The sequence below is a fragment of the Centruroides vittatus genome, unplaced genomic scaffold, assembly GCF_030686945.1.
Source record: "Centruroides vittatus isolate TY-2023 unplaced genomic scaffold, ASM3068694v2 contig_1343, whole genome shotgun sequence".
NCBI lineage: Eukaryota > Metazoa > Arthropoda > Arachnida > Scorpiones > Buthidae > Centruroides > Centruroides vittatus.
In genome coordinates, this window is record NW_027120855.1 from 1027927 (window position 1) to 1040937 (window position 13011).

Here is a 13011-nt window from a genome sequence, read left to right on the forward strand (position 1 = left end):
AGTAAGTGCCGTTTTGATATTAAAAAACACAGCTGCAATTTTTTAAAATAATTTTATTCTTGCACGAAGCCTGTGTCTTAATCTACTTTTCGGCATAATTTCCTCCAATACGAAGGCACTTTGCGTATCGTACAACCGGCTTCCGAATTCCGTCCTCGTAGAAATCCGCCGCCTGATTTGCCCATCGCTGCGGCGCGGCGTTTTGACGTCTTCGTCGTAGCGCCGACTGCCTAGATGCCTTTTCCAGTGCAGGAACGAGTGGTGGTCGCTAGTCGCTAGTCGCTAGATCGGGGCTATACGGAGGGTGATCGAGTTGTTCCCAGCTACGCGAGCCGTAAAGTCTTGGGTTCGTCGAGCCACGTGTGGACGGGCATTGTCACCGAGGAAACGATCCCCTCGCAGAGCTTGCTGCGCTTTTTGTTTTGGACGACGAAATCGTAAAGCGTCTGTTTTCTGGAACTTTTGCGACAACTTTCTGCACCGAGTCTTCGGTAATGACGGAACGTCGCCCACTACGCTGCTCGTCGAGGACATTAGTACGGCGATCTTTAAATGCTTAACCCATTTTCTTACCGTTCCGTCGAGCCACGTAATTTTTTTTCCGTACACCTCACTAATCTGCCGACGAATGTCAGCCGCTTTCGCGTCTTTCGCATTAAAAAAAGAATCACCGCGCGTACTTCGTAATCGGCGGGATTTTCGATTGTTTGAGGCATTTTAAACACGCGCCAACGAACGAATGCTTCCGTAATTGCGACTGTGGCTAGCCGACGGATGTAGGTACTCGGCGCACATTCGCGGAACACCAACGGTAGCACTACAGCAGTCCTATTTTAAAACGGTACTTACTTAAAAACGCCACGTACCCGTACGATACATTAGCCAGTTTGAGGTCGAAGTTTCAAACGCGAAAACGTGTACGTCGACGTTCGGCGCCGCTTTCCCGTATGCCTAGAAGTTTGACAATGGCGTTTGGAATGTCGAGCGTGATTCCGAGTTTCCAAAGGCCATCGTCAAACTTCTAGGCATACGGGAAAGCGGCGCCGAACGTCGACGTACACGTTTTCGAGTTTAAAACTTTGGCCTCGACCTGGCTATTATATTAATATAAAGTATATAAGAATAGTGGCCTGTTCGCGGCGTGGTGGAATATTGACCGAGTGGGGTGAGAAGGGCGATAAAAACAATAGTCTTAGTAACTAAAATTTACGTTTATCGTAACGAAACTGCATTGCCGGGGCTAAAGTCGGTGGACGTTTGGGAGCGGTATTTTTCCGCGGCGGTCTAGAATAGTCGTGCCAAATTCGGTGCTAATTTTATCGCCCTTTTCCGGGCCCGGAAAACGGCAGCCAGTTTTATTTTTCCCGGGGCCGTATTTTTGGCACTTATAAAATCTGTCTCGGGCGGCGGCGCGTAAAGGCGAGAACTTTAAAATACCTTTTGTGTTTTCAATAATGGGATTTAACGAAATGGTGGCGACGTTCTCGTATTGCGATGGTCGGACGTGCGCGGGCAGAGACGGGATCGGAATATAAATAAATTGTAGATAATGGAAAGATAGCGACCAATTAAGCAATTCTCCCTTTTACTCTCCGGCCTTTACGTATACGTAACGAGGGAAAGTATCGGAAATTCGACGTTTCCGGACTTCCGAACCCAAACGAGTCGGCAAATTTCGTTTAATGTCTCGGGACGGGGAGAACGTTAAGAAACGAAATTCGCCAAAGGGGACGGACGATGGACGGCCAAGCGTCATATTTCGCGCAGATTTATTTACGCGTGGCCAATAATAATATAAAAGTTATTTCTTAAACATACGTAACCACCGAGTTTTTTTCTTTTTGGAAATTAGTTCGGAAACCTCGCGGAAGACTCGGTGGTGCCGGCCGGAAGAGAAGACGGCCGACGACCCGGAAGCGGAAGCGGAGTCGGAACGCTACGTGGAGAGCCAGACTCAGACCGAGACTCGGCCCCTCTTTTCGGAGGGCGTAAACCGCAACTGGCGCAACGGCAACGCCCCGGACACCGACAGCAACCGGAACCGGCGGTCGGAGGAGGGGGAGGCGTCCGAGAAGACTTCCGGTCCGGAGGGAAGAAACTCGGCCGCCGACCACCAGGAAAACGTAGTAATCGGCGGCGGCGGGGTCTTGCCCACCCACCCTCAGGTACGCTAGCCTTTTCCTTCTCGGCCGCGTTTAATTTAGGAATTGCCCGACGAATCGAAGGGATTTTACGCGCCGATAACGGAAAGAATATTGAGAGAGACGAAATTTTCCTTTTCAGAATTTTCTGCAAGAATCCGGCAAACAGCGAGAAACGTATTACAGAAACAAGAGGTGAGTCTTTCTTTGGCAAAACTTCCGCTGGTTTATCCCCGACGCGTAATCGGAATATTTATCGACCCGCGAGTAACCATTTCCTTATTATTGCCAAAGCGCCCCTCCCCGGCCCGTTTTACTGCCCCTTAAAGTTTACGGATATTCGGAACCGCATTATCGTCTTAAAACTCCTTATTCTCCACCCGTAACCGCCCTTCCCAACCCAAAACGTCCGAAAGGAGAGGCGCGATATTTGGGGACGGGGTAAAGACTATTAAATTTTGGCGGAGATACGCGGTATCTCGGGAGGGGGGGACTTAACCGCGGTTTTGTTCCTTATCGGCATTTACGACTTTTTATAAAACTGGAAACGAATCGTTTTGTAATAATTAATATGATAAAACGAAATAACGGACGGCGCCAAACACCATTTATCTGTTATTACGATTAATAAGGTAAAAGTTATTTTTGAAATAAAACCCGGTAACGGTGGCCGGATATTTCTATTCCTTGCGTTAATTGTAATTAATCGGTCAAACAAAAGCGCGAGCTACGCTAAGGAAGTGCCGAGGAAAATAGAGACGACTCGGCGCGGCCCGACGATTCCTACGTTGGCGCCAAACGAATTACGGGAGATTTTTTAAAAGGGCGGAAGAACTTTCGACTTAAAGTTTTATATTTTTGGATTTAATTTTTAAAACGCGACGCCGTTTTTTGCACCTTTTGAAAATTGTACACCGCGCCGTACGCGGCGGGAACGGAGGTTATCGCGCGCCGGTAGCGACGGAACGGAAGTTTTTAACCGAAGCGGGAAATTAAAGTTTGGTTTGTTTGCGCAGGAAACTGGTCCAGATCCAGAACAACAACGACGTCGACTGCGGCACCCACGCACCCATCGAGGCCTCTTTCCGGCTGTCCTTCGACGCCGGCGCCCATCGCCGGTCGCCCACCAAGTACCTGTGTCAGATGGAGACCGGAAGCGAGGTGGGCGGCGAGGAGAGGAGGGTGAGTGGCCTTCCGGTCGCGGCCGCCGAAGGTAGACCGGCCTCTGACGTCCGTTCTTCTGCCCTTTTCCAGGTGGACATCGAGACCCGAGTGTAGAGGCGGGCGGAAAGCCACTTTGTAGTCGTACAAACCACTAAATTCGGTGCCTTGGAAAACATTCGAAGGTTCCGGACGAGAAGTTCTCACCGCAACCCCACCGGTTTATTTCCTTTTCTCTCCTCGTCGGTCGTGGTGGCCACGCGCCTAGTAACCGTACGTCTCAGGAATTACTCTAGCATCTTCTAGTCTGCGATGGCTCTCTGCCGGCGTCGGGAAACCCTCCTTCGCGCCGGCCCGGATAACGTCCCCCTTATTTATCTTGTCTTTTAAATTGCCAGAGGGAATTTTTTCTCTTTTGTCGATAATAAAATATTTTTGTCCTTCCCCCGTCCGGTCGGACGACGGAAGTATCCCCTTTCGTCTCTGCCAGCCCCGTAGCCGAAGTAGAAGAAATAGAACCGTAATTTGGGATCGTAAGTATTTTTATACGGATATCCACCCGAGTGGCCGGCGTTACCCGTTCTCCCGCCGTTTTTAAGACCGGCGAAGAATATGCAAAAAACAAAAAACGTGGCGGAGCGGAGAGACGGGAAAAACCGACGACGGAGTGCCACGGTAGAATCCGCACTCGAAACGTACAGTACATATAACTAATTATTTATGGTTTCTTCGAAAATAAAATAAAGATTAAGTACCAGCAGATTTCTAGTCCGATTGTTTGTTTTCTCTCGGGGCCCCACTTTTTCCGGGGAAATCCCGAATTTCGGGCGTCGCGTCTTTTAACCCAGGCGGAGATGGATTTATAAGACGGTTCGGGCCCGGTTAGACGAATAGTTTATAAAGGAAAACCGTGGCCGTCGTCGATTCGCCCGTTAAATCGTCGTTTCGGTCCTCCGGTTTCCGGACGAAAGGACGTGGCTGACGGTTCCCTTTTGAAAAAGTTAACTTCTGCCTCGCGCCGACGGAGGAGGAAACTTTCCCTTCTCTAATTATAACTTTTCCGTCTAGGCGGAAAACAAAACGGGCGAGTTTGGGGTCGTCGACTGGCGGGGAGAAGAAAGACGCTAAATCGAGGTAGAGGGACGAGTTGGTCGGAGGTCGACGGGGAAGTCGGTGCTCGCGGATTTTGGTCGTGTGTAAAATTTATCCCGGAAAACGTTTCGTGACGCGGCCGGTCGAAACCCGGGAAAGATAAATTAAGGCCAGTGTCTCGGGGCTGCGGCCGCGGCCGCTTCTGTCCCATTATTTAAGCGCGCGGAGTTGTGGTACGTTCGGAAAGACCACCGCCGACGCGCCTTTCCGTAACGACGTAGGCAATTTCCGGCGCGTGGGCCGATGGACCGGAAACGTTTATGCCGAAAAGCGCCGGCCCCAGACTACGACTACCGTCCGTTATTACCGGAAAGGCGGAAAATATTAAAATAATTTACACGAAACGGACGGAAGAAGAGGGAGAAAACTCCGGCAATTACGTTTACTCGGGGAAAAATCTCGTCCGGAAGTTTAGGTAAAACGAGTCGCTCCGTTATAAAACGGGAAGCCTTTTCCGGCCCTCGTAATTAACCGGAGTAACCGCCCACTTACTCGTCGTCTTCCGGCAGTAAAGCCGTTTACAATCCTTAGGGCCCATTCCGGTAAGAGAGACCGGGCCGTCTTCCTTTCGGTTATTTACAGAAAGAAAATAAAAGAAGGAAATTGCGTTCTGACATTTAGGTCCAATTATTCCATAAATACGTATCTATATATATAATCGAGACGAGTTGATGATAATAATAATAATAATCAGCGCAGAGCCCAAACGGTTAGGAGTTGAAAGTTGAAATTTGGTACACAGTTAGGGTACTTCACGAGGACGCACACTAAGAAGGGATTTTTCGAAATTCCTCCCCACGGGGGCGAGGGACGGGATTAAGTCTTAACACTTTCATCAACAATGGAAGTGTTAAGAGAAAGCGACGTGCAAGACGCAGATGCAGTTTTTTCGCTTTTGCGGGAAATCGAACATATTTTTAGACCCATCTAAAAATTCTCTAATTAGTCTGGAAACGGGTCCCAATTCTTGCATTCTGTGAAAAAGGGTAAGGTTGACTATAACGTAATAATCTTAATTTTCGCTAAAACGGTTAGGCGTTGAGAGTTGAAATTCGGTAAACAGGGTACCAAATTTAAGTACCAAAGTGTTAAGTACCAATGGAAGTGTTAAATAACAATGGAGAACAAGAGAAAGCGACGTGCAAGATTTACGGGCGCTGGAGGAAAAAAAAGAAAAAGAGTAATACGTTGGAACATATTCGATTTTCAAATTTAAACAGGTTGATTCGGTTTTTCTCGACTTTTCTTCTTTAGAACATTCGATGAAAATCGAACGATATTAGAATACTCGATTTTCAAATTCGACCTTTCTTTAGAAATATTTAGTTTGTTGATGAAATTATTCTTTTTCTTCTGTGACTATAACGTAATAATCTTAATCTTCGCTATCGTTACTTTTGCCCGAGCAACGCCGGGCCTATCTGCTAGTTTACTATAAAATACTCTTTCGTCTCGGCTTTAACACTTAAACGTCCGACGTTTCAATTTCTCACCCAGATTTTTTTTCTTCTTATTTTACGACTTTAAATTTAAACGTTTTTTCCCGCCGAGAAAGTCGACGTTGGAATACTCGCGTTCCCTGACGGCGGCGGCGTTATTAGCCACCGAACGAAAACCGAGAAATTCGGTCCGGCAGTTCTTTGGCGAAAGAGGGCGTTGGAGGAGATTCTACTTAAACGGCGGCTTTCGCGGAATCGGCCTTCCCGGAAAGATTTCTTAATGGCCTAAATATAGAGCGGCCGGAAACCGAAGTTTCTCGGATTAGGCGACCGGCGAATTAAAATTGAAAAGACGTCGGTTACCGATCTTCTCCGCAAGTAATTCCTACCTTCCCAGAATATCGTTTTTTCTTTAATTAAACTAGCGGCGCCAAACGGAAAAGCCTTTTTATATTTTACAATAGGTTTATCGCCGTTAAATTAACCACGTAAACGCTTTAACGCGGCGGTTATTATCCAATTCGAACGCGTGCAAAAATTAATCATTGCCCGAGAGGAAGAAAGGATTGCGAAATAAGGATATAAAATTTGCATAATTATCCAATTAAATGCGGCATAAACTTTAAATTGTCTCACGTACTGTACGTGACGTCACCAATTATATTTTCCTCCGTAATACCCTATTCACCGGGCGAGAAGGTAAAAACGGCCGCGGAATCCCGTCTCGAGTCAAAAAATATATTTTCGGTATTGGAAGCGACCGGAACTCCCGATCCCCGGAGGCGGGCGCGGGGAGAATGGCCGCTAAATATAGTATTGACGAAATCTAAACGTCGCGGTTCATTCGCCGGCCGAATGGATACATTTGTCGACTTTTTTTCGGTTTTTCGTTTCAAATGGCTTTCTACCTTTTAAGTCTTCGCATTTCCCTTCCGCATTCTTAATAGAAAAGTTTCGTCCGTTCGTATTCGGCATTTCGCGGGTTGACTTTCCGGACGGATCCCCGCGGCCCCACCGGAGGACAGAAGGAAGGGGTGAGGGTACCACCGGAGGTAAATCCATTTCTTTTCCGACGCGCGGTCGCTTCTCTCGCAGAAACTGGAACCCGGGTGCGCGCCAAGTTACCGTCCGCAAATTCCGCCCGCCCACCGAAAGCCTGGGAGGCGGGCGGAAAGAAGGGAACCGACTCCTTCCGAAAGAAGGAAGGGCCGAATATCCCGAAACGAAGGATCTCCCACAGCCGGGATCCTCCATTTTTCGGGATATTCGTCTCACGAGACTTTCCCCAAACACCGGGAACGGCCGAAAGACGAGAAAACTTCAAAAAAATTCTCGCCGAATCCCGAGGTCAAAGGAAGGAACGTCTAATTTAAAGGGAGCGCGATTAACCGGGCCGGGCCGGAAAGAACAATGGCTAATAAAGGTTAGCGTCCGCAGAAACCTTTGCCGTCCTCTTATCGCTCGGTTGATCTTATTGGCTCTTTCGCTCCACCCTTGCCCGACCTCCGGAAACCGCCGGTCCCGCTTCTCTCCCGTTTTCTAAACGCCCGGGCCCGGCGGAGGGGAAAACGGCCCCCTCCGGTCCCGGTCTCTGGCGGCGCGACGGGGAGAGGAGCGGGCGTCTCCGCCCCCACGGGGTGACGAAATCGCCCGAGAGAAAAAAAAAAGCGGTCGACCTCGCGGCCGGCGTGGATGAGGTCGCCCTTGGCGGGCGAAAACAACCTTTATTATAAAAGTTTATCTCTGTACAGAATTAATGGCTACAATAATTTACAGGAACGCGCTCTACACTCTCCCCCCTCGGATCCCGTTTCTCCTTCACCTTGTCGGGCGCTCTCTTTCTCCATCAGGCGTCGCTGCAGAGGGGTGACCGTCATCAGCAGGGGATGAACCAGGGCCACGGCCAACAGGACGCAGTACACTCCGTTCACCTGCGCAGAGAGAAAAAAAACGTCAGACTGGGAGTAAAAGGAAAATTCGTCCTATCGTTTATTTTCTAATTGTATTCCCACCTCCGAGAGTGGCGGCGACCGTCGTATCTAATCGATCCGGGAGCCCTTTCCGGAGGGTTTCCGCGCTGGGGCGCCGGGCCGGAGATGGCGCCACCTTTCGATATCCGCGAAATTTCGTTTCCGACTGGAAGGGGGAACGCGCCCGCCTCCACCCGGAAAGGGGGAAGTGGGTCGACCCAATTTGTCGTCGGCTTCCCGGAAAGGAAAATTGCGGATTAGTTACGGCCCGCTGCGTCCGGGAGAAAATCCGGGGTACTTTTTCCCAAAAAGCCGAAAAAAGAAGGCGGAGGCGGCGGAGCGCGAAGGTCGCGCCGCTCGCCGGAGCGGAGACTTACGTAGAGACTGTCCGTCCGACTCTCGGCCTCCCACACGAAGAAGGGGAACTGCAGAAGGGTGTAGAAGGCGGCCACCGTGCTCATGATGCCCAGAAGACGGTTGAAGTGGTCGGCGGGAAACCTGCGGACGAAAAGAGTCAGTCCGACCGCCCGGAGGAGAAGACCCCCCACCTCTCTCTCACCTGGTCCTCAAGTAGGCGGTGCCCACTCCCACGAACGACGATCTGAGAAGGGTGATCAGCGCTATAGAAGCGTAGATGGCAGCCTCCGCGAAGAAAAACCTGCAGATGTGGATGGCCGCTTCGGTCAGAGTGGTGATCAGCATGGGGAAGAAGGCGGCTCGGGCGGTCTTCAGCCTCCTCTCCAGGGGGTCCTCCTCTGCAAAAACGCCAGCGTTAAAACCGGGCCCATCACTCGACCCGCGGCTTCCTCTCCCGCGTCACTTACCCTTTGCGGCTCTGCCCACGAAGAAGTCCATGACGGCGCCGCCCAGCGGCGCCAGAACCAGTCCGGTGATCTGCACCAGTCCGTAGATTTCCGTGTATCCGGAAGCTGCGGAGGAGAAAAATACGGGTTAATCCGGCGCCGGTCCCACCCCGGACCGGGGCGGGGAGAGACTCACCCGATCGGGAGTCGGTGGTCACCCTCTCGATCCACAGGTGCAGGGTTCCTATGTAGATGACGGTGTAGAGCAGCACCCAGGAGAACCAATACTGGTGGGCCAGGAAGGAAAAGGACAGCAGCGACTTTCTCAGCGGAACTCTTCCTTTACCGGGAGGAGGCTGAGGAGGATAGGGATCGGCGGGGGAGGCATCTGGGGAGGAAAAATGATTATCCCGGAATTCTCCGGTCGTCCCCGCTGCTCGCGGATTCTTACTTACCGTAACGGTCGATTTCCGGGTTTTTCCTCGGGTAGACGGGAGATTCTAAAAATATAACGAAAAGGTGGATTATAACGCTTAACCCAGTCTTTAATTTGCCCGGATGGCCATAATTTGGCCAAAGTCCAGCGGTTCCGGGTTTTCGACTATTTTTACACCTCTTCCCCTACTTTCCGGTAATTTGCCGCACCCGTCGGCCCGGGCTCGCCCAACTCGAAATAGTGGCCCGGAAACGGAAACGGTTGGCGGGAAAAGAAAAACTCGGACCTTCCGGCCGGAAAATATCAGAATCGTCCTTGACCGGCGGACACGATAGAAGAGGTAGACTTCGTCACCTAATTTCGCGCCCCGTTACGCGTGCAAATCGACTATTCTTCTTTTTCGCCGGCCGAGGCGAGAATTGCGTCTGTGGCGGCAATCCGGACGAAAAAAACGCGCAAAGTTGCTGCCGGTGGCGCGGCCAAATAAGGTCCCCAAACCCGTCGGCGGCAACTTAATAACGAAAGCCAGTCCAATACGTACAAAACGACGTTTGTTTACTGCGGTTTGGCCAAATATAATAAACGGTACCGTCGCCGGACGGATATCCGCACGGTTATTACTTTTCCGCCAATTAAACCAAAATGCCGTCGTAGTACGTAAGTAACGGGCAAATTTGGCGCTGTAAGGATCCGTGTACCAACAGCAATTTTAAATACCAAAATCTTTATCGCGCTAAAATCGACCCGTAAGTCCGGCTGACGGTCGATAGAGAAAGAACATTTTAAAAAGGAAGACCCGCATCCCCAGCGGGCGGGAAAATAGCCTCGAGTTATGCCAAAAAAGCTACCCGGATGGTATAATTATTCGCAAGACTCCGCATTAATAGACTATTGTTAATACGGACCGCCGCTCGACGCCCGATAGGCCGAAACCGAGCAGACAAATACGCTAGCCGGAGCCACCGACGGATGGAAATGCCTCTTAGTGACCGGAAGTTCGACCCGGACGGCTGGGACGTTACCCGCGCGATTTAAGGAAGCGGCGGCGGTGGGGGGCTTAACCGCCGGCGCCCGAGATAACTGGGAACTATGGATCAACAGAATTAGCGTTTCGGAAGGATTGTCGAAACGCGCTCCTACCTCGTTTAGTGGAAGCCCGACCGTTATCGCGGCCCAAACCGGACTCTCCGGCAGAACGGCGCACCCAGACGCCAGTCCGAATATATAAAAACAATATTAAAAAAACGCGCGAAAAAACGGACGAAATAAGAGGATAATATAAAACAAATAATATAAAAGTTACGGACCTAAACCCCACGGATTAATGGGCGGGGTGTGCCGGGTCGGGAGAGGGTTTCGAAATATCACCCGGCCGAAAGATACAATTGCCGAGGCCGCAAACTCGAATATTGTCGTATTAAGGCTTAATACGACAATATCGGACGGTGTTTGACGTTAATTAGCAATGCGGTGCACGTGCCCACCTGTGACATTCCGTCCCGATAAATTCCCAACGCTTTACTTTCGATATTCGTCAAGCAGTTATTCCCTATGCTTTTTAAAAATCGATTATTGTATTACGTCAAACCCGGGTAAATAAACGTTCTTTTGTATATATCGGACTAATTGTGCACGACTTTGGTGGTAGTAAGTCGCGTGGGATAAATACGAAACGGACCTTAATGCCCGTCCAACGGTTTTATTTTCCCCGAGAAGTTTATTTTAACTAATCCGAGTAATTTGCCACTCACTGGGAAGGGTGCTGAACTTTCCGAAGGTGACGGGAGACACCACGGCCACTTCCGCCACCCCCGAAAACATCTTGCTTTTGTTGTCGTCGCCGATCCGGTCCGGAGGAAGCAGAAAGAGAGTGACGGGTAACATGACGGCGCTACAGGCCACCAGCACGAACCAGGTCCACTCCCAGGACACTCCGGCGTCCAGCAGGTACTGCGGGAGGAGAGAAACGGTGAGAGGAGAAGACCGAGAAGAGGAGAAGGGGGAGGAGGAGTGCGTCTGACCTTTAGGAAAGCGAAGACGGAAGCCGAGGCGCTGAATCCTCCGCTGTAGAAAGAGATGACGGTGGACCTCTGCTTGGGAAACAAGTTGGCGATCTAAAAGCAAAAGAAGCGGTCAAGGGTGGCCCGCCGGCCCGGCGCCGTGTTCCGGCCCCGGTCCGACGGCGGCTTCCGTCTGGGATTTGCGCGCCGGGAAAGCTCACCTGCATGTTGGCAATCCTCAGAGGGACTCCGGCCAGGCACATCAGGGTCAGCCCGGGAAAGATCAGGTAGGAAGTCTCTATAAATAGACAAACAATCGCCATTATGGCTAATTTCCCCTATAATTAACGGCCGTTCCGGTTTTTAGTCTCGGTGTCTGGCACTTTCGTCGCCCTAAACACTACGGTCTAAATAGCCGGCCGCTCCTCTCCGACGGCGGGGCGGCCGACCCCCACTCACCTGGGTTGGTGACGGACAGCATGATGGTGCCGCTGGCGATCAGTCCGCTGCCGAAAAAAAAGTCCAAGGTTGAGAACAGGAGAGGAGAGAAAGAAGCCGAGAGATGGCGGGGCCCGAATCTACTTACTTGATGAGCAGACGAACGGTCCTCAGACCCCAACTGTCCAGCAGAAATCCCCAGACGAAGGCGGTGAAACCCGTGCAGAAACTTCCCACGGTGAAAGCCAGATTCAGCATCTGGTCCTGCTCGTGGCAACCCGATTCCGGAGACACCTGAGACGGACGGAGACGTTCAAAACAAAGAAACGCGCGCCCGGTCCCCGCAGGGACCGGTAAAGCCGCTAATTTTAAGTGTCGACCGACGACGCCGAGGGCGTAACGTCGGCCACTGGCGTAAATCGCGTAGTCCGGTAACTTAACAATTATTAACTATTATTCGGGACCGGACGAGTCCCGAAATCCGCTTAATCCGTCGGCACCAGTGAAACGTGCGGTGTCTCCGTGGTAACTCGTAACGGTTAATAGCTCACCCCGAGCATTTCCGTTCCGCGGAACGCGGGGTTCCGGTTCCGCCGAGAGAGGAACCGACGTTTTTTTCTGCGGGGAAGTAGACGCGGGAGTGGAGAAAGTTGCCGAAGGGGGCGCCTCCGAGAAGGCCCCTGCCTTTCTTCTTCCGCCCGGCCTCCGACGGTGGGATCGGGCGACCTTCCCCGAGAAATCGAAGATAAATCACCCGAGGTAAGTAGATCGAGGTCGTTTTTCGTCCGACGCCCGAATTCGGAGGTCGCTTCGACCGCGTCGGGAGATCGACCGTCCGTCCGACGACCCCGGGAAAGTCGGATAAATAGAAAATCTCCGTATTTTCCGCCGGGTTCGAATGTGTCCGCCGCGGTAACCCGTTCACCCGCGTCTACTGCCGGCGGGAGAAAATTTCCCCGCCGGCGGGAATTATTCCGTCGGTCGGAGGGAATATTCCCCGGGAGGGGGAACGGCGGGAGCGCGAAGAACCGGAGGCACTCACCGTGGCGTTGGCGTCGAAGGTGAGATTGGAGGGAGGACAGAGGTGGCGGTAAACGCCCTGTCTCTTGAGCATGTAGTTGAGGGCGGCCCAGCCGAAGATGTTGCCGGTGAAGACCACCGTCTCCAGGGCGCCCGTCAGCAGGATCAACCAGCGAACTCCGCGTCTCATGTTGTCGGCGGCCGATCGGACACTAGCACCTCCCGCCTCTCCGTCGTCGATCCGGTCGATCCGCCGACCGTCCTTCATTGGCTGACGGCGATGACGTCGACCGTCTACCTGGAAGGGCGCGCGCTCTAGCCGCGGGAAAAGCCTCGGGCGCCGTCGTCCGGTGTCTCTTTTCGCCCCGACTTCCGGCCGGGAAGGACGAATCCTTCCGAAAACCGGGACGGAAGGGAAGTCTCTCCCCGGATACGGGAATAGGCGGCCGCG

At 51.8% G+C, this 13011-nt stretch overlaps 2 protein-coding genes across 7 annotated transcripts in view; one reads left to right on the top strand and one right to left on the bottom strand.

The window, feature by feature from the left end:
• LOC136990838 (mitogen-activated protein kinase kinase kinase 12-like) overlaps positions 1-4064 on the top strand; it is a 57881-nt gene extending 53817 nt beyond the window's left edge. For 5 of the 6 annotated variants that reach the window (XM_067289290.1, XM_067289286.1, XM_067289285.1 and 2 more), the window contains 3 exons: positions 1853-2165; positions 2284-2336; positions 3158-4064. In XM_067289290.1, coding sequence (XP_067145391.1) covers positions 1853-2165; positions 2284-2336; positions 3158-3419 — 628 coding nt within the window. In that variant the 3' untranslated portion in view covers positions 3420-4064. The remainder of the gene's footprint in view (positions 1-1852; positions 2166-2283; positions 2337-3157) is intronic. The other variant, XM_067289287.1, reaches the window with a different exon arrangement.
• Positions 4065-7586: 3522 nt separating this feature from the next.
• On the bottom strand, positions 7587-13009 carry LOC136990842 (equilibrative nucleobase transporter 1-like). Its single transcript, XM_067289293.1, has 12 exons — positions 12583-13009; positions 11689-11834; positions 11562-11608; positions 11324-11400; positions 11124-11216; positions 10854-11052; positions 9122-9166; positions 8863-9054; positions 8688-8792; positions 8423-8618; positions 8241-8361; positions 7587-7824 (listed from the first exon to the last, which is right to left on the bottom strand). Exons 1-12 carry the CDS (start codon positions 12826-12828, stop codon positions 7654-7656), a joined length of 1638 nt encoding a protein of 545 aa, XP_067145394.1. The 5' UTR covers positions 12829-13009; the 3' UTR covers positions 7587-7653.
• Between the last annotated feature and the right edge of the window lie 2 nt (positions 13010-13011).

What these genes read in the sequence shown, in the direction of transcription:
- LOC136990842 (XM_067289293.1), bottom strand. Translation starts at nt 12,828, where the DNA reads ATGAAGGACGGTCGGCGGATCGACCGGATCGACGACGGAGAGGCGGGA. An exon ending in TGAGGATTGCCAACATGCAG is followed by an intron (nt 11,217 to 11,323) that starts GTGAGCTTTCCC and finishes TTTTGCTTTTAG; the next exon opens with ATCGCCAACTTGTTTCCCAA. An exon ending in ACCGCCTACTTGAGGACCAG is followed by an intron (nt 8,362 to 8,422) that starts GTGAGAGAGAGG and finishes TTTCGTCCGCAG; the next exon opens with GTTTCCCGCCGACCACTTCA.